The 23,486-nt window shown below is 39.4% G+C and overlaps 2 protein-coding genes and 1 non-coding gene across 3 annotated transcripts; all 3 read left to right on the top strand.

The window, feature by feature from the left end:
- Nucleotides 1–5: 5 nt before the first annotated feature.
- On the top strand, nucleotides 6–6,886 carry chmp4ba (charged multivesicular body protein 4Ba). The gene is made up of 5 exons (XM_026305902.1): nucleotides 6–362; nucleotides 3,849–4,026; nucleotides 4,246–4,360; nucleotides 4,851–4,977; nucleotides 5,092–6,886. The coding sequence occupies exons 1-5, from the start codon at nucleotides 179–181 to the stop codon at nucleotides 5,154–5,156; spliced, it is 669 nt and encodes a 222-aa protein (XP_026161687.1). The 5' UTR covers nucleotides 6–178; the 3' UTR covers nucleotides 5,157–6,886.
- A 1,736-nt stretch (nucleotides 6,887–8,622) lies between these two features.
- Nucleotides 8,623–19,157, top strand: ahcy (adenosylhomocysteinase). Its single transcript, XM_026305897.1, has 11 exons — nucleotides 8,623–8,780; nucleotides 10,740–10,930; nucleotides 13,611–13,686; nucleotides 14,178–14,330; nucleotides 15,815–15,927; nucleotides 16,396–16,603; nucleotides 16,778–16,865; nucleotides 17,006–17,123; nucleotides 17,275–17,397; nucleotides 17,626–17,697; nucleotides 18,002–19,157. The coding sequence occupies exons 1-11, from the start codon at nucleotides 8,753–8,755 to the stop codon at nucleotides 18,131–18,133; spliced, it is 1,302 nt and encodes a 433-aa protein (XP_026161682.1). The 5' UTR covers nucleotides 8,623–8,752; the 3' UTR covers nucleotides 18,134–19,157.
- On the top strand, nucleotides 13,936–14,071 carry LOC113131086 (small nucleolar RNA SNORA17). Its single transcript, XR_003295754.1, has one exon. It is a non-coding gene; the product is annotated as a small nucleolar RNA SNORA17 (small nucleolar RNA).
- Nucleotides 19,158–23,486: the final 4,329 nt, after the last annotated feature.

Genomic DNA, 23,486 nt, shown 5'->3' with positions numbered 1-23,486 from the left:
TCTGGAAAAGCGGAAGAAGAGACAAAAACAACAACAGCCGCGGCAGAAGCTCTCCGGTTTGCTGACGATAGTATAAGAAGAAGGTCACGAGAGTAATTTAACGATTACCTGTTCGGTATCAGGTTCGGTGGTTTGTACACGGTTACTACAGTCGTTATTGTTTACACTTTATAACAAAATGTCGTTATTCGGTAAGTTATTCGGCAGCGGGGGTAAGGGTGGAAAATCGCCGACACCCCAGGAGGCTATCCAGCGACTCAGAGAGACCGAGGAGATGTTGGCCAAAAAACAGGAGTTTTTAGAAAAGAAAATTGATATGGAGCTCATGACGGCGAAGAAGAACGGCACGAAAAACAAACGAGGTGAGAAAAAAGCTCCCAGACTGCTCTGTTTGACGGTAAAGTCAAACCGCTAGGTAGTTTGTAGTTAGCCCGCAGGCTAGTTACCGAGAAAGAACGGGGAAGTTGGCAGCACCTGAACATAAACCTGCCCATATGACGCCTGACTCCATTTTCAAGTCTCTTTTACGGGCAGCAGTATTAATACTTTAAATATCTTCACCACTAAAATAGGTCTAAACGAGAAACACAGCGTTTACACACAGTTTACAAACCAAACTGTTTTTCATTAAACCTCTTAAAAGATATTACAAACTTTACTTAGATATTAAGTAGGAGTATATTTCTTCGTAGTAGGCATTGATGTTAATTATAAAAGGTCTCTCTGTCTGAATTTCGCAACCAAAAGAAAAAACAAAACACAAATACCTAGATGTATTGTTTAATGATGAATACTTTTTGGAATTATTGTTTTTGGAAATAACCGGTTAGTCTGTATAACACTGGAAATCATATATTGCTAAATTCTTAAGTAATGCACTAATTTCAGTGAGACTTTTGTCAGACATTTTGTTTATTCAAATACTGTCTAAAGAAAGTCACAACCTGGAAGCAGAATAATTTTTTATTGTACAAGATATGAAATGTGTTAAAACTAGTAAAATCTTTGAAGGATCCTGTATTTCCAAAGACGGGGTTGGTCTGACCTCCCTATCAAAGTTTGTTATTGATCACAATCAACAACAAATTCCTCTGTCTCAGTACTTGATGGTGAAACAGTATAATTGTCACAGTGCTCCATGGTGCACTCAATAAATATTTTCCTTGGAATGTGCTGCTGCAATACTGCCATGAACAGTAATTTGATAGTTTGTAAGTCTGACTGGTTAAAGCATCTGCACATTCATCATGTGCAAGACAGTCACATTTTACTAGGGTTGAGCATCCTAGCATTTGTTGGTATTTACCCATATGTGGTTTTGGTTACAGAAAAAAATGTGTCCTAATACATGTGTATTCTGAAAGCATTGCTGTCTTTGCTATGCTTTCAGACTGACCAGACCACATATGGCGTCTATTTGGAACCATTTAGACTTTCCATATTAGTTCTGCCAACTTAATGTGCATACCGAGATCCTATCTGAATATGTGTGAGCTTGGATAAAATGAAAGACAAAAGTGACACAACCTAGTGTTAAAGTACAGCTTTAATAATAGTATTTTAAAATATATAAATAAATATAAATATAAAAGTATAAATATTGTGATATTTTTAGTCAAGATAAATGTAGCACAAAAATATGATACTGCGTTTTCTAATTGCATGAACCAATTTGCCAGTTGTGGTTGCTTGGAGATCTGTTATGCAACCGCAATTTCTCTCTTAGAAAAACAGCACAGCAGTAACATTATGTCTTGCACATCTCACAGCAAGTTTGTCTACTATTTGTTTTAAACTCGTTTTGCATCACATAGTGTACAAACTTCCCTTAAACCTGATTTTCAACATATTTCGTTCTGAAAGTTTGCCTTCCCCTTGCTGGAGGGTGGATGAAAATTATGTGCACACTCCAAAAATGTTCTTAATACAAGTATACCTACAATGATGCCAGCATCTCTGTCAGTTTCTGCAAGATGTCTGTGAAACAGTTGACAAAGACTGCTGGTCTGACACTGACTCATGTATCTTACGTGTATTTGACTAGAGTTCATAGAACAGATGAGACACTGTGCTGTAGAGGTTGTAACATGAGCACTAGAAAAGAGAAGGGCCATTCGAAAAAATAATGTGTCCCTGACTCAAAATGGCCATGTGAGGTCTAAAGGAGATGATCTAAATGCAGCACAGCATGGCAAATAATCTAATAATAATTTGTGTGATGTTGGATAATAATGTTATCGGTGCAGGAATAGGGCCGGCCGCTGATATAATCTGATAAAACTGAAACGATCAGCTGCTGCCTGGCTCCTGGTGGACCAGACTAACCACGTAAAGTGGACTGATGCAGGTGTGTGTGTCCATGACTTTCTGGGGGTATATGGACAAATTTTAGTTCAGTACTGTTGCTGGCAGGTGTCAAAAACTGTCAAATACAGTCAGTGAATGGTTGATATTTGTAATTAAAACCACAAAGAGGGAACCTCACTTGAAGTCACTAGGTTCGGCAATACATCTATTGCTCGCTGAGATCATTTAATTCTGGACAATGCCACCAATGTTTTGTTTTTTTTTATACAGTACCATTGTGACCTGTATACTCTCAAAATGAATCTGTCTTTTCGATAGCATGCACAAACTCAAGAAGTATGTATGTCAACAGGAAATAGTTCAAACAGTTTGAGAATAACCATGTAAAGGAAGACTAAAAAAAAAACCACTCAGTCTCTTTAGTTGTGTGACACAATTTGTATAGGGAAATGTCATTGTGGCAGCAAGCGTTGCTCATAGCTGTTCAGATACAAGAACAGTTTGCACTGAAAAGGCAATAATCCCAGGTTCCTTTTCTGTTTAAAACCCTCAGCTGAACTTTCCACAGCCACACCATCGTCAGAAATCATCTCAGTTACATGTTATCACTCAGAAGGGCAAGAGCAAGTAGGACACATCTTATACGCTAAAACCTAATCCTAACTACTCTTTACCTAAGCCATATCTCACTTATTGCTCTTTGTCTAATGCTGACTCTAAAATGAAAATGTAATCCAAGCGCATGTACTGGACTCTCATCTCTTCTTGCTTCGTCCCCTCCCTGCCCTCACTTATGACTCAGCAGCTCCTGGTCACCAGCTCATTTGATGAGGTGTTTTCCTGTGCCAGCATCACAGGGGAATTCCCTGTGTTCTAGTTTAGATTACGTATTGTTTCTGTCTATTTAAACCCATGTGGAGGAAGTTAAGTGTTAAAACATTTTCAAGCGCCCTCCCAGTCAAACAGATACCTCTGGCTTTCAAATCTCTTGCTAGCTCCAATTGTTGTGGATAGGACTAGACCAAAGTGAGGCTGCTGAGATTTAAAAAAAAAAAAGAAAGGAATAAATCTGAAACTATCTGAATGAAGCATATTGCGTCTGCAGGCTTAGACAGGATTTTATCAGATTAACATTTGGTTTACTGCAGCCTATCACAAAGCAAGCTGCTGTTGCTCCATTGTCACGTGATGCCAAACGTCCAGTGGAGATGAATTCATTTTGTAGTTTTCCTGTGGTTAATTGTGTCTTTTGTAATGTCCATTTATTGTTCACTAGAAGTGTTTCTGAAGTCTCCAGGGAGACTTGTTACTGAGCTTTGGCTGCCTTTACTCCTGAATTGTCTGATGTCCATGAAATTAAATAAATATCTCTTAAAATACTTTAGCTGCTCCCACTTGAAAAATTATTAGCAAGAATTAAAAAAATATTCCTTAAAGCTGTGCAGATCTGAAATTTGCCTTTATCCTGTGTGACAGTAGTGAATGTACCTGGTAAGATCGACGCCCTTATCTGACTCACCTCCGTTTCTCGTTCTGTCCAGCGGCTCTACAGGCCTTGAAGAGAAAAAAACGTTATGAGAAGCAGCTGGCTCAGATCGATGGCACGTTATCTACCATCGAGTTCCAGAGGGAGGCGCTAGAGAACGCCAACACCAACACTGAAGTGCTGAAGAACATGGGCTATGCTGCCAAGGCAATGAAAGCTGCACATGAAAACATGTAAGAGAAACATGTATAACAATGAGCAGGTTTGGGTTTTTTGTGTGTGTTACTGCATTGAGGATATGAAAGTCTTGTTCTCTGCTATTCTTAGCTTGTCACTTCCCTGTTTTCATTTGGTAGGCGAGCAGAGAATGTAAATGACACATGGTCTATCACTGGATTATAATGAGATATATGTGTTTATGCAGACATTTACCATGTCTTCCTGTTTTACAGGGACATTGACAAAGTAGATGACTTGATGGCAGAAATCACAGAACAACAAGAAGTGGCTCAGGAAATCTCAGATGTCATTTCCAGACCAGTGGGCTTCGGAGAGGACTACGATGAGGTCAGAACGTGACATAGTGCCAGCACCCACACAAACTTGCCTGAAGTTGAAATTTTACTGCTCAAAACTTTCTAAGCTTTTCAGAGCTGGAAAGTCCAGTGCAATGGAGACACAGATGTGTAGGAATAAGCTGTGTGTCAAGCTGATTTTCACATTTTCCCTTAAAGAGACACAGAATAGGAAGGAAGATATTAGAGATCCTAACTTGTTATGAAAAAGATTTTAATTACTTTCAAATTCATTTTAAGGCATTTTTCCTCTAACTTTCGATACTTCCTGTTTTGGGAATAAGTATCTTGTGGCTGGAGAGAAGGCAGATTAAGGCACTTTGCACCCACTTTTCCACTTTATATGTTTTAGCATAGTTTAGGAAACTAATTCTACTTCCATCATTTTACCAATGTGATCAGTAGTTTGTTTGTTTGTTTGTTTATGCAAACCAGATTTCTGAATTACTTACTGATTCTGATGTCTGTTTATGTGTGTTCAGGATGAGCTTATGGCTGAGCTGGAGGAGCTGGAACAGGAAGAGCTGGACAAAAACCTTCTGGAAATCGAAGGAACAGAGGATGTTCCCCTACCCAGTGTACCATCTACATCACTACCATCTAGACCAGGTATTACATGACAGTCACGTGATTACGTAATGAATGAATTTCACAACCATCCATAGAGCACATTGCTAAAATCCATGAGAGAATTTAATTTTGTGATTTATATTTTTTTTTTAGACAGAAAGAAGCTGGAAGAAGATGAGGACGACATGGCAGACTTAGAGGCCTGGGCAGCTAACTAAGCTAACCTGCCCTGCTAGCTAGCGCCCCTCTTCTGTCTGTCTCTTCACTGCCACACTGGTCACGGATATCTGGAGGAGAGACAGGGACTCTGGGCTGCTGAGCTGGCTGCTGGCATGCTGCTCTGTCTTCAAGCCTGCGTCCTAATATCTAACCATAACCCAACCCTACAGTATGCACTTGTCCACATGTTTGCTGACTCTAAATGAAACCAGCCCAGGCTTTTCTCTTCTAATTAATGTTACACTAAGAATGTCTTTGCTCCCGCTGCACACTCTCGTTTCTAAAGGGCCTACAGCACAGAAAACAAATGTCATATTCAGCCTGTGGTTATGTATATTGAAGTTCTCTTTGTAAAAGTGCATGAATGAGCACTTAGTCCAGGAGCGTGCAAGTGCATACTTCTATGGAAGGGTGTGTGGAGAAACAGGATGGGGCTCATTTCTGGGAGAAATGTGAAGAATCAACAGATGTGTGGGAGAAAAAGCAAAAACAGAAAGACAACACGACTGCCATTTTTCTGCTTCCTGCGTTGTCATCTCTTTCCTTTTCTAAGATGATGACGACAACCCTTGATGCGCACCATCTCTGCTAAACTGCAGCAACAAAATATTAAATACGCAAATGTAGGAGTTTCTCACTAAAATCTCACTGTCAAATTACTGTCTGCCAAATTGAGGGAATGTTACAGCACTGCTGGTGAGAGAAATAATTCTGTAATATCAGCCATATATTTGTGGTATATTTCTAGTTGAGTCATCAGGAGGTCCTCTGGATCTAATGAGTTAAATAACTAAAATATGGCTAAATATCATTAGAAACAAGTGAGACACCTGGTTTGGAATTTTAATGACTTTTGGTTGGCCAACACTGTGTAAATACAAACTCAGATGTTGTTGTAGAATCATCATTTCCCAGTCAAAAGCTACTCACAGAACCAAATATATTATGTATGATATTAGGACATTGTTGTTTGGAGTGATGGAGCTTCCAGAGGGCACATTACAAGATTTCTGGGAGACTTCTTATACTGAATTTAAAATTGAAGTGTGCCTGACACCTCCAGCGCCTTGTCTGTGGTTTAACAGTGACACCTCTGAGAAAATCCTACATCAGTTGAATTTAAAGGTAATGTGCGTGAGTGTGTGATATTTTTCTCAGCCTTTTGACACAGTGACCTCTTATGAATTTTTAATCAAATTGAGATGCTGAGCTGGATTTCACTGGTCTTTTGCTCTTGATTTACCTCTAATATAACACTGAGTTAAACCCTGAATAATGCACACGAGACATGTAGGTTCCATGCTGGTCTTTTGTGATAAAACAGTGACATGAGTTCAGCTTCTACTGCCCTGCTGCTAGTGGCTGTAGCTACACTTCCCACCTGTCAGAGACACATTTATGCATAGATGGACTAATTAAAACAAGTAGCAATTTGCAGATTTTTTTTTTCGACAGTAACATTTTTTTTTTTTGGATGACATGTAATTGAAAAGAAACAATACCATTAATTTTTCTTTAGTTTCTTCTGTTTTTCTTTTTTCTCTTTTACCTCAGATGCCACCCATATTGAATTTTGGCTGTACAGAAACAGTGTAACCTCTTGCTGTTTCTGCTAAGAGTGGTACAAAGAGGTTGGACAATAGAGATCTCTGTCAGCCATGTTGCTCTGTGACTGTTGTTAGTTTGAGGCTGTATACAGTTTATCTTAATAAAGTTGGGATTCAATGGATGTCTCAGCATTGTTGCATCTCTAAATATGCCTGAAACAGGGAAAAAGAGGGCTAAAAGAAATATTTAGGAGTGCTCATAGTCTTGCTACGTATCACGTTGAAATGTTTCACATTCTTCTCCAGCACAATGATAGAGAGACCTTTACCCACAAATGTCCCTCACCAGAACTGCATGTTTACATCTCATGTGGTTTTGAGCTTTGACCTTATGCCTTCATGTTTTTTGTCATGCTGGGGGCAAAAGTTTAACCTGCAATGGTGCTTATTGTAATTAAGCAACAGTTTCATTGATGAGTTCAATGGTGAAAATGTGAAGGTGAGAGCAGAATATTATGTCCTTTACAGACCTGTGTATAGAAACTTAAAAGCCACTGGACTGGAATTTAGGTGGCTCTGTTGTGGTCCAGGTCAGGACCACTTGAAACATGCTCTTAAATTAGCTGTAGTATAGTGTTTCTACCAGTGGGCTGAGTTTAGTGTCTTTAACATGAGCCACTCCTGCTCTAGCCTTATGGTATAGTTATGTTTTCTGAAAGCCATATAGAGTCATTTTATAGTCAATATAGGTTTCTCATAATTTTGCATATAAATTGCAGGATAAATATTGAAATGTATTTTTGTGTAAATTATATTTTCATAAGAGTTTAATTGAAGGGGTTATGTGGGTTTTGCAGCTCTCTTCATGCCAGCTTACTTGCTTAACTGGTTTTTAACGGCTATGTGCCTTCACATGTATGTGATAAGATCACTTGCTCTCAGTAAGAAAATTCACAATAGACAAATTGCAAATCAAATACAAGTACAGTGATTTGAAACATTAAAAGTATAAGCACTAGGGCCCTTTCATAGTTAACTATTAATGATGTACTTGTATTCAGTATTTCCTTCCAAAGTCTGCATAAAAAAGTTAGATTTTTGTGTACCTGTGTCTCAAATCTGTACCCATGTAATTACATGTACTTCATTACTTTGACTTTCCAAATTGTTAAGTAAATCAGTATATTTGAAAATAATCCACTTTCTCATTTTTGTGTTGTTCTAGTGCAGTTGGTAAGTCAGTCTTGCATTTACCTAATGCAAATGTTATGTTGAACCATTCTTCATTAAATCCATCTGTTCATTTTCTATACAGCTTATCCTATAGAGGGTCTTAGTGGAGGGCTAGAGCCAGTGGGGAGGTATAACCTGTACAGGTCATACATTCGTTATATGTTTACACACGAAGTGTTCCCCTGCTTGTCTAACGGTGTAGTCCAATTCACAGAGGAATGACAACATTCATGTTTGTACAAGACTCTACATGATGTGTGTGAAATGCAATGCGTTGTAAGTACTTGTCCAACCTCCAATACAGCAACTTCTTCAAAACCAGCAGATAGAATAAACTGTTATATATTTGCCAAATGGAAAAACACCAACATAACCCAGGCAGATATATATTTTAACTGAAAAGAATAAGAAAGAAAGTTTGGTGTTTTTCCAGTGAATTTGCATTCATGAATATGTAACTTTACTAACAAAACAAAGATTTTCTCCATATAACTGGGGAGAGAAACTGAAGAAGAATAGAGCATTTCTCATAGCTGTGCCATAAAGGCTATGCTGCACCTCCTGTTATCGTTGGTTGGCCCACAACAACCGGTGTCCAATCAAATCACTCGCACGCTGAGCTGGAGCTGCTGCAGCCAATGAGAATCCAGATTAGGTCCACGCTTTGGCCCGCCCTGTCGTGTAAACTCGGCTGAATGTGGCTTCGACGATAAAAACCGAGTCGTCATGTGCGTGTCCCTCCCTCTCTACCTCTGTCCGTCGGCCAGGCAGCTGCTGAGCTCATCCGACACGCAACAAAACATCAGAAAACAGTCATGTCCGAGAAACTTCCCTTCAAAGTTGGTTAGTCTCAAGGTTTCTCATCCTCACTGTCCGGTTTCGTAAAGCAGGGTGGCCGCTAGCTGGCTAATATTAGCATAAACTAGCATAGACTTAAGCTAAGTGCACTTAAAGTTGATGTTGACGCCACATGTAACGCTAGCTTAAGCCAAACCGATCCGTAAAACAAACACATTCGACAGTTTAAGATTGCTTTCTTACAACCCCACGGTTTATAACGCCGGTGTAGTCCCAGCTCGGTGTTTGCTAACTTGCTAGCATGTAGTAAATTGATAAACATTTTCACCGTAATTTAGCTAACCGGTTAGCACGTTTGTAGCTAATGGCAGCGAGTTTAGCTTTTAAGTTGTACATTTCCACTTTCAGACACTTGCAGTTTGCTAACTTTGATTCAGATCTGCGAATGAATAGACGAGTAACTGTTGTACTAGCACCGAGCATGGACTTCGCCTTAAGCAGAAACTATATATAAAACTATATATATACTCTGGGTTTTGTAGTTCATTGGAGAAGCCATAGGCGTCACCCTCATCGGCTCGGACTTTGTTTGCAAACTACAATTCCCGTGATGTCTGGCGTCTCGCCGCCAGTTTTCAGCGTGAGTGACAGGAGCAGGCATAGATTGAGGTGCACTCTAACTCAGAGTAGTAATGCTGGGACTGCACGTGGTGTTCCTATGCACAGATTTTGGCAACTTAATGCTTAAAAACATGTCAAGACTTTTCTTGGTTATGTTATGGTAAGGTGATTGGCTCCAGAAACAAATTTGTGAAAGGAAAAAATAAATGCTGTAAGTAAAAAAAAAAAAAGAAAAAAAAAAAGAAAAAAAAAAAAACAGGTGCTGTAAAAGCTTTGTATTGAATGCACCTGGTTGCATTTAGTTGAAAATGTCCTCACACAAATGGGAAGTCAGGAAGGTTAGGGATTATTTATTAGAATAAATGCAAGTGTAACACATTACCTACCAAAAGTCATATTCATTGCTGTGAGTGCTGGTCTGAAAGTGTAAAGCCACGGGTTTAGAAGCAGAGGTTACACAATGTCTTTCTAACAGATAGCACCAGGGCAAAGTCAACATGTTCTCCATCACCAAATCTAATCACGTGTCAGGAGTTCAACTCAGTCTGAGCAGATAGAAAAGCAGAGCTGTGTCCCTGCTCTTCTATCAGGTTTAATGTGGGTTCAGCTGGTGGTTTTCTGATCTTATCTTCTGCTTGTGTGGTGTGCTTCCTGATTGGACCTGACAGACTTGTTTCTCTGCATGTTTTCCAATTTGTAGAAACAGCAGAATTGCTGAGGAAAATACTTTGTACAAACCATCATGAGGACAAAGGAAAAAAATAAAGAATAAGCTAGTGTTCTGCTGTCTGTACAAAATCCTGTAGCTGTCACTGCATTTATTGTTCCTGTTAATCACACATCCCTATTCATTTGATGTAGTGGGATCATGTTCTGCATTTGCTGGACATGAACTGAAGCAACAGCTGCCCAGAAGTAAATGGAGTGACTGTACAAACTGCTGACTGCAGTATAGAAGCCGTGTTGTGTAGCAGTTGTGGTTGTCTGAATTTCCACAGCACAGCAGCAGTTTAGTTAGCAGAGAGGACACACTCGTGTTAGAAAATGACACATCTGCAAATGTTTTTCCTGATGCATCATGAAAAATCATAGTGGATATCATCATTTAGTAAATTTGCTGATTTTCAAAGACTACAACCTGATTTATTTTGAGGCAGATATTTGAAGTGCTCTGGAACATAAATAGAATTGGTACATTATGTTTTGAATTAAGCTTTATCATCAGCAGAAAATGTCCTTAGTTTCTATGTTAGATACTGTTTTTGAATTAGAAACAACCTTAATCTACAAACATGACAAATTTTAGAAGAAGGCTTTAAGTGACAATGAATGCATTGGCGAGAACCTTTACATTTTTAATTAACTGCCAGCTGTCTCTCCTAGCTGACATCAGCCTGGCTGAATGGGGACGCAAGGCCATCGAGATTGCGGAGAATGAGATGCCTGGTCTGATGAAGATGAGGGAGATGTACAGCCAGTCCAAGCCTCTGAAGGGTGCTCGTATTGCTGGCTGCCTCCACATGACACTGCAGACGGCCGTGCTCATCGAGACACTCATAGCCCTTGGAGCTGAGGTAACATTTACCAGCTGCTTCTTAAATGCATTCACCCAAAAAGCATCCTCTGAACACTTTCAGATCGGCTGCTGTAATACAGGTGATATGAAATTTGCAGCGGTAATTACAGTTGCTTGCTCACAAAAATGAAAAATGTTGTGATTTTATATCTCGTAATGAATGCCTTTTAAATGTACAATCTAAACTTTAATCAGGTAGCAATGTTGATGTCTGTTTTCCTAGTTATTTGACAGTTGAGGAAAATACAGGGTTCAAAAGCAGAATGGGTTCTTCTTTGATGAGAAAAGCTGATACAGGTGTCCAACAAAGGCAACTCTACCCAACCTTAGATGTTGTGTAGTAGAAACTAGCTTTTATGAGATGAATTTACACAAATTAAATGCATGAGGCTTTCAGGTGCAGTAGTAATTGTAAAAAGCAAAGAGATATGAATAAACTTCAGGGTGTCCGCGGATCCTTAAAAAGTCTTTAAAAAGTCTTAAATTCCATATTATAAAACTAAGGCCTTAATTAGCATTAAAATGTCTTAAATTCGCGTTTCAAAGGTCTTAAAATGAAATCTAACCGACCCCATAAAGAAGATTTTATTTTCATCTTGAAATCAATTTGAAAGCCTTTCGTGTATTTGTTACACAGAACGAAATAGGCGGAACCAACTAAAATACTCGTTTGAGGGGAGTTTATTTAACACATGCTTTCCGGCAGCTGCGTGAACTGCGGGAAAGTTTCAGCATTAGTCTTTTGCCATGGGTAAATGTAAATTTAATGACAATTGGTTACAAAACCCTAATTTTGCGCCGTGGTTAAGTCCAGTTAGTGGCAACGTGTTCGAGGTCCGGTGCAAAAAAAAGTAAAACTCGGAACAATGGGTATGAAAGCTTTGGAGACCCACATGCAGTGTGAATAAGACAAAGCGGCTGTGGAAACCTGTCGGAAAACACCTGGCGTTTTATTTTTGTTTTACTCAATAAATCGAACGGTGTGTAAACAGTTTATCTCAATAAACAGTGTGTTATGGGAATTGGTTGTATTGTGGGATGTTTTATTTTATTTCTACAAAATTGGTCTTAAATTTCATTGTGCGTGGTATTAAAAAGGTCTTAAAAAGTCTTAAATCTAGCTCTTAGAAACCTGCAGATACCCTGAATCTTAGTGGTCTTTTTGGGATGATAGTATTAGGAAAAAGTCCAACCCTTTCTTTTTGTCTTACATAAGAGTCCACTGAGTAACTTCTTGAACATTGTCCAGTCAAACTTCACTGGAATTTTCTCTCTCTCTCTCTGGCTGTCTCTAAGCCAGTGTGTTCTGTTTGTTCAGTTGTTTTTGTGTGTTTGATCAGGTGTGGTCTGATCAGGTCCTGCGGGAACCTGTAGCCTGAGAACCAACAGAAAATTAAGGACAACCTGAGAGCAGGTTGCTTTACTTAAGATTTTTTTTTTAATAGACATTTTGCTTTTATTTCCCTGTCGGCAATAAAATTAAATATACTGCAAACTGCCCTCTTCACACCACTTAGGTATTTAAAAGTGTTATTTCTTTGTTTTACCCTGCAGTGTATGACCTACAGTAATCAAGCATTTGTCTAGGTAAATGAGATGTTTTATTTCTGAAGGTTAATATTTAAACTGTTCTCTCTGCTAGCTAAATGCACTTAGACAGCTAACTAGATAGCCATGTTCAGGCTAGTAAGTGACTTTGTGGTAGAAGTATCCTCAAAGGCTGATTTGGACTTTTACTATTTTTTGAATGTGGATGTGAAATTTGGCTGATTTGTGGTCCTTGGTGGTTGGGACATTTTTGATCCCAGCAATGAATTTGCTTGTTTGACATAGCATATTGTCTGTCTTATGTCCTAGAAAATTATCCAGTCAGGGGGCTGTAAGTTGTTGGCCGGTAGATCAAGGAAATTCACCTACCACTACAAAAAAATTAGTGTGTGGTTGGTGCTAATTTCCAACCCTGCTTAATTATTTTTGATTGCAGATTGACTGTTTTCTTGCCCCTGAGTCTCAATGAGATTAATTAATTAGATGAAGAAGAAATAAAACAGCTTTCCTTTTTTAATAATCAGTGTCTAAATGCTGCTTTATGGCACCAAGGCCATTGTGAGGGAACCGATTATTACAAAATGGGATTAATATTACAGATGGGCAGCGATCAATTTTCCTGGTGATTTCTTTAATGCTGCAGTAAAGAGTTTGGGGCGATAGATGGCACCATGTGACAGCTGAGTCAATGCCAGTTTATTCATTTGTCTTCTCAGAAATAGTCTGAAGTGCAATTTAAAGAGTTTGACTTTATATTTGGATATTTGTGTTCATGCAGGGTACAACCCAAATATTCTATACATTCATTATAGCCACATAGTGTTAATAAAAAGCAAGGGTAAATACATTTTACTGTAGTATACAACATTTTACTCAGTGTTTCTGACTCTCTGTGGTGATGATTTTTATTTTTGGAACACCTAAAATGAAATGGTCAGTAAATGACAATCATTTAATGTTCCAGAAATGATCAATGGCAAAACCTTTGAAAATATTCAGGGAATGTCCTCAGTACTGTAAATGCAGAGTATTTGTCAGCTGCATGTGATGTCCAGGTGTCAACTTCTTCAGCTGAATTTCAGCTCTACAGCCACCTTCTTTCCCCTGAACGTGTCGTCCTCCCTCCTCAGGTTCAGTGGTCGAGCTGTAACATCTTCTCCACTCAGGATCACGCTGCCTCCGCTATCGCCAAGGCTGGCATTCCAGGTAACTCACACAACCCCTGTGTGCCTGGGTTTTATGAATGACCTGAGACTTTGCAGCTGCTTCAGTAAAAATGAAAACATGTCTGCAACTGTGTTTGTAGAAGCTGTTCCAGTTCACATGTTGGCAGTGGAAGGAAAATGTTAGGAACTTAATGTCATAAACGATTAAAGAAAATACACGTTTAATACTTTTTCTGCCGAAAGCGCAGTATCTACTTTCAAAAAGGAACGATTGCGTAACAGATGATTTAATGCCCCTTGAGGCGTTGCAGCCCAACTGTCAGTGTTGCAGCTGTGTCATAAGGTGGCAGAGAGAAACTGGTGGTGGTATGCACTGAGACTCTACAACACACGGGGTTCTCAGAGTGGTTTTCAGCACCAACACTTTTTGTTTCCACTGGTTTGATTGTCTATTTAAATGACTGTTTTGACTTTTAGAAAGGGGGGGAGAGGAAAGGTGTGTAACAGCTATGCCTCTGCGTGTCTCTGTAGTGTATGCGTGGAAAGGTGAGACCGATGAAGAGTACGTGTGGTGCATCGAACAGACTCTGTATTTCAGAGATGGTCAGCCTCTCAACATGATCCTGGATGATGGAGGAGACCTCACCAACCTGGTCCATCAGAAGTACCCCAAACTGCTGGCAGGTTGGTTTGTTTATGCGCACACACAATTTTAATGTCACACCACCTCTATTTTCCTTTCTTTTGTTTATTTTAGGTTAAGTTTTGAATCAGTCTAAGATCTCACAACATTAATACACGGCTGCTTACTGACATATCACTGGCATGTCGGTGATTAGTTAGGTTCATGGGGCTGAGGCTTGGATCCTGCTTTGTCAAATGACCTCCTACCCTGTAATGTCTCATTAAATTTGTGAAGTTGTAGTAGTTTTGGGCCCTGGTTGCCAGCAGAGCTCTCACGGCAGCTGATTCACATCAGTCATGTTAAATAATTCAGAAGTCAAAATACAAAGTAAATGTTTTATCAAAGTGTTTCCCCGGAGCTAAACGCTGACTACTTTTACTACTTACTGCTTATTACTTATTACGAGACTACTTGCATTTCCCTTCAGGGAAATCTTATCTTTGTCTGTGACCTGTTTCCTTTTGATTTTACATTATAGATCATTTGTACCATTTTCATGGTTTCTCTATAAACATAATACTGTGGCATTTTATTTTGCAGGCTTTTCATATTCTTAGTCACAGTCAAGTTGTTTAGGTTTCAAACATAGTTCTTGTAATTCTTAACACTGACATCTTCAGTTATAACATGGGCTATAAGTCTGACATTTACATAATCTGTCCTTCAACATCTCTGTAATACGACTATGAAATTGTAGACTGATGGACAGAAGTGACTTGAGACTTCAGAATGCAGTACCAAGCATCACCAGCAGGTGGACACAGCTCTTTACAAAAGCTGAATAAAACAGCCCCAAAATGTCTCCACAAGCTCAATAGGAATTACCACACCACTGAAAATGTACCTAAATGTTATGTTGACCATAAAAATGTCAGTATTGATTATATAATTACCAATTAATTCCACTGACAAATGTCTCTATCGGCCAAAAAAAGGTTTTTCTCAAGACGTTTTCACTGGAAATATTGTGAAGGTTCAGAAAGACAGATGTTACAACAGGCCAGTTGTGTTGAATAGTGTTCAGTTGTACTAGTGTACCTAATCAGCTGTTCAGTAAGTGTATTTGCATGTTTCAAAAGGCAATTTTATTGGTTTCATCTCCTCAACAGTTACATGCTGCAGAAGGGTTCAGTGTGGTAATGTTTATACAAAAATATAATTGATTTGTATGCTCATTGTTTGTCTGCACTGAGACCCTGGAGGTGATTGACTGTGCCCACATTTATACACACAATGTGTTGCTATAAAAACATCGTGAAACTCAGACATCAGACTTTGATAGTGAACAATGACTGTGTTGTTTTCAAACCTTAAAAGGTTTTGCGCTACTCACTTTGGGTTATGGACTCTTTCCTTTATGTTGTGCTCACTATTGATGTCATTTCCACCCCTGTATGACAGGAGCACCATGTCTCTCAACAAACACATTTTAATGTTTTTGTGACTGCAAATTTTTTATTCTTCCATATCCTTTTGTGTTCAGGTATTCGTGGATTGTCAGAGGAGACCACTACAGGTGTCCACAACCTGTACAAGATGCTGAAAAAGGGCGAGCTGAAGGTCCCCGCTATCAATGTCAACGACTCTGTCACAAAGGTAACCAGCCTCCCCCTTTAGCTCTGTTCAGCTGCAATCTGTTATGTGAAGTGGGTGAAGCTGGAGAAATGTATAATGATCCTCATTAGTGAAGCATTTCATTAATGAACAAAGTGTGGGTTAATTACCACCAAAAACATGTTTGTTGATTCAGTAATGAGCTATTTGTCATAAAGGCAAACTCACTTTTGGAAAGTTTTAAATGATCTGAACCATTTATATTCAGTGAACTGCCAAAACCACAATAATGATGCTGCCTCTTTGCAGGTCAATAATGTCACTATCCCATTTGACCATCACAGAAATTACAGAACTAGTTAGGAAATATTTGTCTGAAACGTTGTCGGAATGTGTTGTGGGTTTTGTTATGAAGAGTTTTTCCTCCTTTTTGAATGGGGGGAAAAAAAGAAAACCCAACATCATTCTGAATAATATGGCATGTCATGTCTTTGCATCTCCCTCGTACAGAGTAAGTTTGACAACCTGTATGGCTGCAGAGAAAGTCTGATCGATGGTATCAAACGTGCTACTGACGTGATGATCGCTGGGAAAGTAGCTGTGGTGGCAGGGTACGGTGACGTGGGTAAGGGCTGCGTCCAGGCTTTGCGTGGGTTCGGCGCTCGAGTCATCGTCACTGAAATTGACCCCATCAATGCCCTGCAGGCTGCCATGGAGGGTAAGCAATGAAGAGAGCAGTCATGGAGAGAAGCTCACACTTACTGCAAATTTAAATGTGAACTTGGTGGTTATGTAGATAATGATGGAAACTTGTAATCTGCAGAAGTAATTAAAGAAGCAAGCCCTCAACCAAATATATGTTTAGTACAGTATGTTCTATGTTGATCTGTAGGTTATGAGGTTACCACCATGGATGAAGCCTGTAAGGAAGGAAACATCTTTGTCACCACCACTGGCTGTGAGGACATCATCCTGGGACAGTGAGTTTGATCAGTCATGTTTCAAGTTCTACAAAGTGAAATATATTGTATTTTAATTGTTCAAGCATGGATGTGAATTGTCACAATGTCTAATGAGGCTCAATTAGAAATTGCATGTTGTATGTTGTGTTCACCTTCAGCCACTTTGAGAATATGAAGGACGACGCCATCGTTTGTAACATCGGACACTTTGACTGTGAGATCGACATGGACTGGCTCAACAAAAACGCTGCTGCGAAGGTCAACATCAAGCCTCAGGTAGGAAACACTGAAGCACGTTATAAAGGAGTTTCACATGCGGACACTCTTCCACAATAACCTGCTGCTTCCAGTGAGCAGTCTGTGATTTATTTGAACTTTCCTTTACAGCTACAGTGATGGCAGCAGTAATCCTTCTCCTCCTCCTCAGGTTGATCGCTATCGTTTGAAGAACGGTCGTCACATCATCGTCCTGGCTGAGGGCAGACTGGTCAACCTGGGCTGTGCCATGGGACACCCGTCTTTCGTCATGAGCAACTCCTTCACCAATCAGGTACTGGGAGTGTGTGAGAGAGCCAGAGAAGGGAAAGGTTGTCTATATACATGCCTTAGAAAGAGATGAATGGTTTAGCTAGGTATTTGCATTACTCTCAAAGAGTCTAAGTTCTGTTGTCATGAGCAATATGATATTTTTGGATGGTGGAAAAATCTGAATGCCTTCAGCTTTAATGTCTTGTCTTATAATACATGGTCTGTCATTAAAACCTCCCCTTTTCTGTAGGTGCTGGCTCAGATCGAGTTGTGGACACAGACAGACAAATATCCAGTGGGAGTTTACTTCTTGCCCAAGAAGGTCAGAAATCATGTGATGTGAATACTGTTTACTATGTTCAGCTCATAGAAAACAACCTGTGAGGAAAAACATTTAGAGATGTGGATGTTTTAGAGATAAATGTTGGATTAAATTAGATTTTCATTATTTTCATTTTTGGAATTCGTGGCCCTTATTTACTCAACTAATTTTCTGCTTCTGTTTAGAAAACTTGAACAGCTCAGACATGCAAAACACAATCGAGAAAAAATATGCAGAAAAATGTGTAAATACAAAAGACCAGCTTCATCTAACAGGAATCTTTCTTTTCTGTTTGTCTTATTAGTTGGATGAGCAGGTAGCTGCCGCCCACCTGGATAAACTGGGGGTGAAACTGACCAAGCTGACAGACAAGCAGGCCAAATACCTGGGTCTGCCCACAGAGGGTCCCTTCAAACCAGACCACTATCGCTATTGAGGGCCCCCACCCCTCCGCCCAGCTGGGGACGAGATAGAGGAGCTGGAGGTGTGGCTTGAAGGGTGTTGGTGCTTTGGTGTAGCAGGGAGCTTTGGTGGTTGGGAGCACTTAGTTTGGCCAGGTTGCACTCTGGGAAATAAGTTTGGTTTTGGTCACACATGAACTTTTCATGGATGCAGAGCATCCCCCCCCCCCCCCCCGTCCTTCTCTTCCATATTAAATACTTCATATAATTTGCATCCCATGCTGATCCACATGCTATGACATGGCTGAAGTTTGAAAACAAAACATCTTTGAAGTTTCCTTCTGTGTTCATACAGCTCAAGTCTTCATCCAACCCAGGATACACACTTTGTCTCATGACTCTTATTTTGGACACTGATACCTTCAGTCCATGGCCCTTTCTGCTCTTTCTCATCAATAATCAGCCTTTGCTACTGTGGCTGTTAAACAGTAAGAGGAGTTCTGCGCCGTTCCCACTTCATCTACGAAATAAAATAACCATGATGCTTTTCTATCTGAACACATCTTTTGTAGCGGTTCAAGGAGTCGGGGGTTTTCCTTCTGTACGATGACGAATCAAGGCAAACTGGTTGTGGTACAGTGTCTTTATTCCACTGTGCTCATATTGATGCTGGCCTGTGTTAGCACTTGTTAAAAACTGTACTTGAACTGTTCAAGTATTCTGGAGACACACATGAAGTGCTTGGTGTTAGGGGTGTTCACCATTTATCAGGATATTTGGTAGAGTAATGAGAAGCTCCACTGCCAAAGGAATCACCAAAGCACAGCATGTTTTGCCTGATTTTATTGTCTTATTCTTTCTGTTGCCTACTTTTCTTCTTTTATTGTGATTCATTAAATTTGACGGGCCAAAGTATGTCAAGGTCTCACTGTCTGGCTGTTCTGGTGCTGGCTGCTATTGGATCAGGGTGTTGTGGTTCTCAAAAGGTACAGCTTATAAACTATGAATTTGATGTTGAAGCTGTCTAGTGTGGCGATGACGAATAAAGAATTGACTCTGGTTGTTTCTCCTCATATGGGAGTGTGGTTAACACATTTGATGTCAAAATGTCCTAATCTGATCAGTTAACTGGAAATTTAAAAATGTGCCCTACAGATGATGATTTTGTTTCACAGCTTTAATGGGTGAGTATGTTGGACACAAGACATTCTGACTCTGGTACAGCAGCTCTCAATGTGCTTCAGTCAAAAGAAGAGAGGGACAGAACAAGTTGTAACAAAAATATGCTGTTTCATTAGCACTTGGTTCTTTTCTCATGGTCTCATCGTTCTTATTGCTGATAATATTTTTCCTACAGAGGTAATAAAATATGAAAGCCAAATAATTTAAGTGGAAACGTGCATCAGCTTATAAACCAAAAGGACGATGTTTGTGTTAGCACATTGTTCTAGTGCAGTGAGGATTATAGACATTTCATGTGTGCTCAAACTGTTTAACCGCTGAATATAGTGGTTTAGCTCATCTGGATAAAGAGTTTCAGACCATTATAGTGCTGACACTATAGGAACCCTCCAAAACGATGAAACGCACAGTTTAGGCATAATTTCCCCTTAAAAGCAAGCAGATGTGATCTTTAGGTGGAGGAGAAGGATCCTTAGTCCTTAGTTTCTAGGAAAGTAAGTACCTAAAACTCTTAACATTAAAATAAGGGTTAGTTTAGTTTTTTTTTTTTTTTTAATTATTTTATTTTGCTGGTGGTACATCCTGTAATCCTGCAGTTTTGTCTGGTTGTTGTCAGGGACCTATGATGATTTAAAAACAAAAATGCTCCAGAAGTAGATTCATCACATCTTTTCTCCTTTTTAAATGTAACTCGTAGGGAACAGCCTGAACTGTTGTCACACTTCTGTAAACTACAACACTGTACAGTGCTGGGGTTAATTGTATTTGTTTAGGGTAGTGGAGATGGCCTCTGGTTGGTTGGTGTGCTTAAACCACTTGGAAGGTCTGCTGGCTTGACTGGATTAAAGCTCAGAGGTAGGACGGGAGGACTTTTGAAAATACGATTTAGACGAGGTGACAAAAAATAAAAAGGCAAGAAGCACATATGATTGAACGTGAGTGATCTGAACTTTTTAACTTTATGTAACGACATGATAGAGGCTGCTTGTAGACCTAATTCTCTGGACCAAAATAAACTTTTATAGCAGCTTTTATATGTTAACACAGTGCAAAGTGATATGACAGTATTAAAACCTCAACTGATTATTGCACATTCACAAAAAAGATCAATATAAAAAAAAATACAATCTGATTTAAAAAGTCAAAACTATTTTAATAATTAACATTAAAAGCAAAGGCCAGGTTAACAGTAGGCTTGGCTTGCTTTATTTTCATCCCTCAACTACACTGTGTGACACACGGACCGCTTTTATTTTTAATCCCCAAGGTGTTGTCATGCTGACCCAAACAGTCACTTGAGCAGCAAAAGAAGACCGATCTGCTGCTGTAAATAGCTGCCAACAAATTCCCTCCTGTCAGTGCTGAGATGTTTAAGGAAGCCCAGGCCTTACTGAACCACACAAGGATTAAACTGAACATCTGAAAACGTCTTTTCCTTTGTTTTCTGCAGGAGCCAGTGAGCTCGGAGCCACAGACGGGGAAGCCAAATCAGAAAGGGAGAAACGGACTAGTGTTACTTTTAATTGAGTTGAGTTTCTAAGATTTAATGAGGGTTGGAGAAAAGAATATCAGCCTGATCAAATTATCTCTGTTCTGTGTTACATTAGTGATGGTCAAACTTTTCTACATCCAAAACACATTTCACCAGCAGAGGGCAGCGTTTTTGTTTTTTTTACTGTCTACATACTGGTGTGGAGTCCTGTGGTGGACACACTGTGTTTAATATGATGGTTATTCTGATTTATGATGTTTATGTTATGTTAGACATGGGAATCACAGTAGGATCAAGCATTAGCCAATACTTTCACAGTCCCAGGTTATACGTGACCTGGTCAGGCCTACATTTAAAACCATTTTTCACAGATATCGGCACATTTTAAAGGAATAATTGCCGTCAGTGGATTAACCCACAGAATTAAAGTTAATCCACATGGAACTTCTTTAGGTTGAAATTCAGCTTTGCTGAAGGAAAACAGACTTGAAGGATCATAGAGCTGTCAGTCCAAAAATGTTTGAATTAATGTCTGTTTTGCCGTCTTACTTTCTGCTGTGGCTACTTCTCTGGTTTGGCTGGTGTTATTATTTTTATTTACTGATTTGGTGCCTCATATCAGTGTGAATTCATGTTTATGTTAAGTGCGCTCACCTGAACCTTTCTTTACTGGCACATTTTGAGCAGTCGCCTGTAGGGGATGTGCATTTTCCAGAAGATCCAGTGCAGAACAGATCACTTTATACTGGTGAACATGATACTGAGTACGAAATATGTTACACAAAGAAATGTAGATGTAGAAGTCCATGACTGTAGTACACAAGGACAACTTTTGCTTGGTGATCTTCGTGTGTTCGTGTGAACTGTAGCTGCCCAATAGAAGCGACGTGTTGGCTTGTTATTGCTAATAAGTCTAAGTCTTCAGTAATAAGATGCAAATGTGTTGTGTGGTCTCACTTTAAATGTTGCAGCGGCTTGATCGGAGGAAAACTCTACGGTTGGGAAGCTGCTGCTTCCATCTCTTTGTTCTTGTCGTTTCATCTTCTCCACATTCATCTCTGCTGTTCCTCCGTCTCACCTTCTCAGCTAAATGGTCATCACAAGCTCTAACCACACTGGAAAGCCTGACATTCTCCCCTGACAGGTGTGTTGTGTGAAGAAGAAACGGCTCCTATGCTTCATTAATTGAACCTGCTATTTAACTTAAGGCCCGTCCATGAGTATGACTTTACTTTTCATGTTGATTTTCACTTGTTTTGTGCTAAAAATTGAATCGCAGACAACTTCTCACATTCAAAGCTCTGAGTGTAAAGCAGATGTGTTTGTTGTTGTGGTTGGAGGCTTCAGGTTCAATTATCATCTTGACTTTACTGTTGGAGCAACCCCAGATCCTCATATTGGATGAGGGACGTCATTCAGCGTGGAAACAAAAGGTCACAGATCTTTTTAACAGGGCGATGGAGCGTTAACGGGGAACGCTGCCATGATAGAAAACAGACACTGAAAAATAACATAAACCCCAAAAAGTTTAAAAATAAGATTGAATGTAAGAAATATAAAGCTAAAAATCAGTTTATTACTTTCACATTTTGTTCTCCTGGTCATTCAGCCTTGATAGACTCTAAATGATTAGAATTACAGTGGGAAATATTTAATGTTAATTTAATAATATTAAATGAGGCACCACAGTGTTGCTTATGGGTTTTGGTTCAGGGTTCAGGTTTTCTTCTCCAGAACCAACCAACAGTGATCTGCTTGTATTCACTGTGGCTTGAATAAGCTCAGCTGCTTTTCTCCCCAGAGACAATAAAACACATTAAAACAAGAAAAAGATAAACGCGAGCTCCAGGAGTTTCTGACATTTCAGTAGCATTTTTTTTTTTAAATGAAAAGTCTTTAAGAATATCTCAATAGGAGATCATGTTTAAACCAGCACCAGGTGATGTTTTAACATTAGGACTAAATCAAATGAATGATGTGATAAAAGTCACTCATTGTATTGAAATCTGAGAAAATGTAATTGCTTCTTTGAGCTTTTGAACCAGTCTTAGCTTCTACTTTTGGTTTAATGGCAGATTTACTGTATTATTCACTTTCATGGTTTTTATTTTGAGCAAAGAAACAACCTGTGAAAACCCTTTGATTCCTGCCCAGCACCGAGCAGCTCACAGACACATTTAGGTGTTTCTAAAGTGAGCACAAACAAGACTCAAAGGCAACTGCTCATAGACACAGTAACTTTATTCAGAATTGTTTAAAAGCACGAATAACAGTCCACTGGTGTAATATCCTGAAAACTCTGCCTGCTTTGTTTTTTATTTGGATTGAGATTATATTCTGAAAATGAACTGTCAGGTTCCCAGAGGTTTCCAGTCCATGTTAAAGCAACTGGCTGCTTTTTTTTTTAGCATCATTTTTGTTGCACTGAGGTTGTGATGGTAAATACAAAGCAAATCCTGGAGTCCTGTTCTGCTACTCTTTTTCACATCTATTTATTTTTTAAGAAAAGCAGCCCACTTTAGAAATGTACAGAACTTTGTAAGTGTGGGGATGAAACCCTTCAAAGCTGTGATGAAGCCCATGAGGACCTACCGAGGAAAGGAAGTCCAGGAGTTGCCGCTGCTGCAGAAAAGGAGTTCATTACAGTTACTCGCCTCAGACATCAAAAACCAACAGCACGTCAGATTGATGTCCACATCAATGCCTCCCGGAGT

Source organism: Mastacembelus armatus, chromosome 5 (assembly GCF_900324485.2).
Source record: "Mastacembelus armatus chromosome 5, fMasArm1.2, whole genome shotgun sequence".
Lineage (NCBI taxonomy): Eukaryota > Metazoa > Chordata > Actinopteri > Synbranchiformes > Mastacembelidae > Mastacembelus > Mastacembelus armatus.
The sequence above is the reverse complement of the archived record's forward strand: the minus strand, read 5'-3'. Positions and strand labels throughout refer to the sequence as shown.

What these genes read in the sequence shown, in the direction of transcription:
- ahcy (XM_026305897.1), top strand. Translation starts at nt 8,753, where the DNA reads ATGTCCGAGAAACTTCCCTTCAAAGTTG. An exon ending in TCAACGACTCTGTCACAAAG is followed by an intron (nt 15,928 to 16,395) that starts GTAACCAGCCTC and finishes TCCCTCGTACAG; the next exon opens with AGTAAGTTTGACAACCTGTA. An exon ending in AGGTCAACATCAAGCCTCAG is followed by an intron (nt 17,124 to 17,274) that starts GTAGGAAACACT and finishes CCTCCTCCTCAG; the next exon opens with GTTGATCGCTATCGTTTGAA.
- chmp4ba (XM_026305902.1), top strand. Translation starts at nt 179, where the DNA reads ATGTCGTTATTCGGTAAGTTATTCGGCAGCGGGGGTAAGGGTGGAAAA. An exon ending in AAAGCTGCACATGAAAACAT is followed by an intron (nt 4,027 to 4,245) that starts GTAAGAGAAACA and finishes CCTGTTTTACAG; the next exon opens with GGACATTGACAAAGTAGATG. An exon ending in ATCACTACCATCTAGACCAG is followed by an intron (nt 4,978 to 5,091) that starts GTATTACATGAC and finishes TTTTTTTTTTAG; the next exon opens with ACAGAAAGAAGCTGGAAGAA.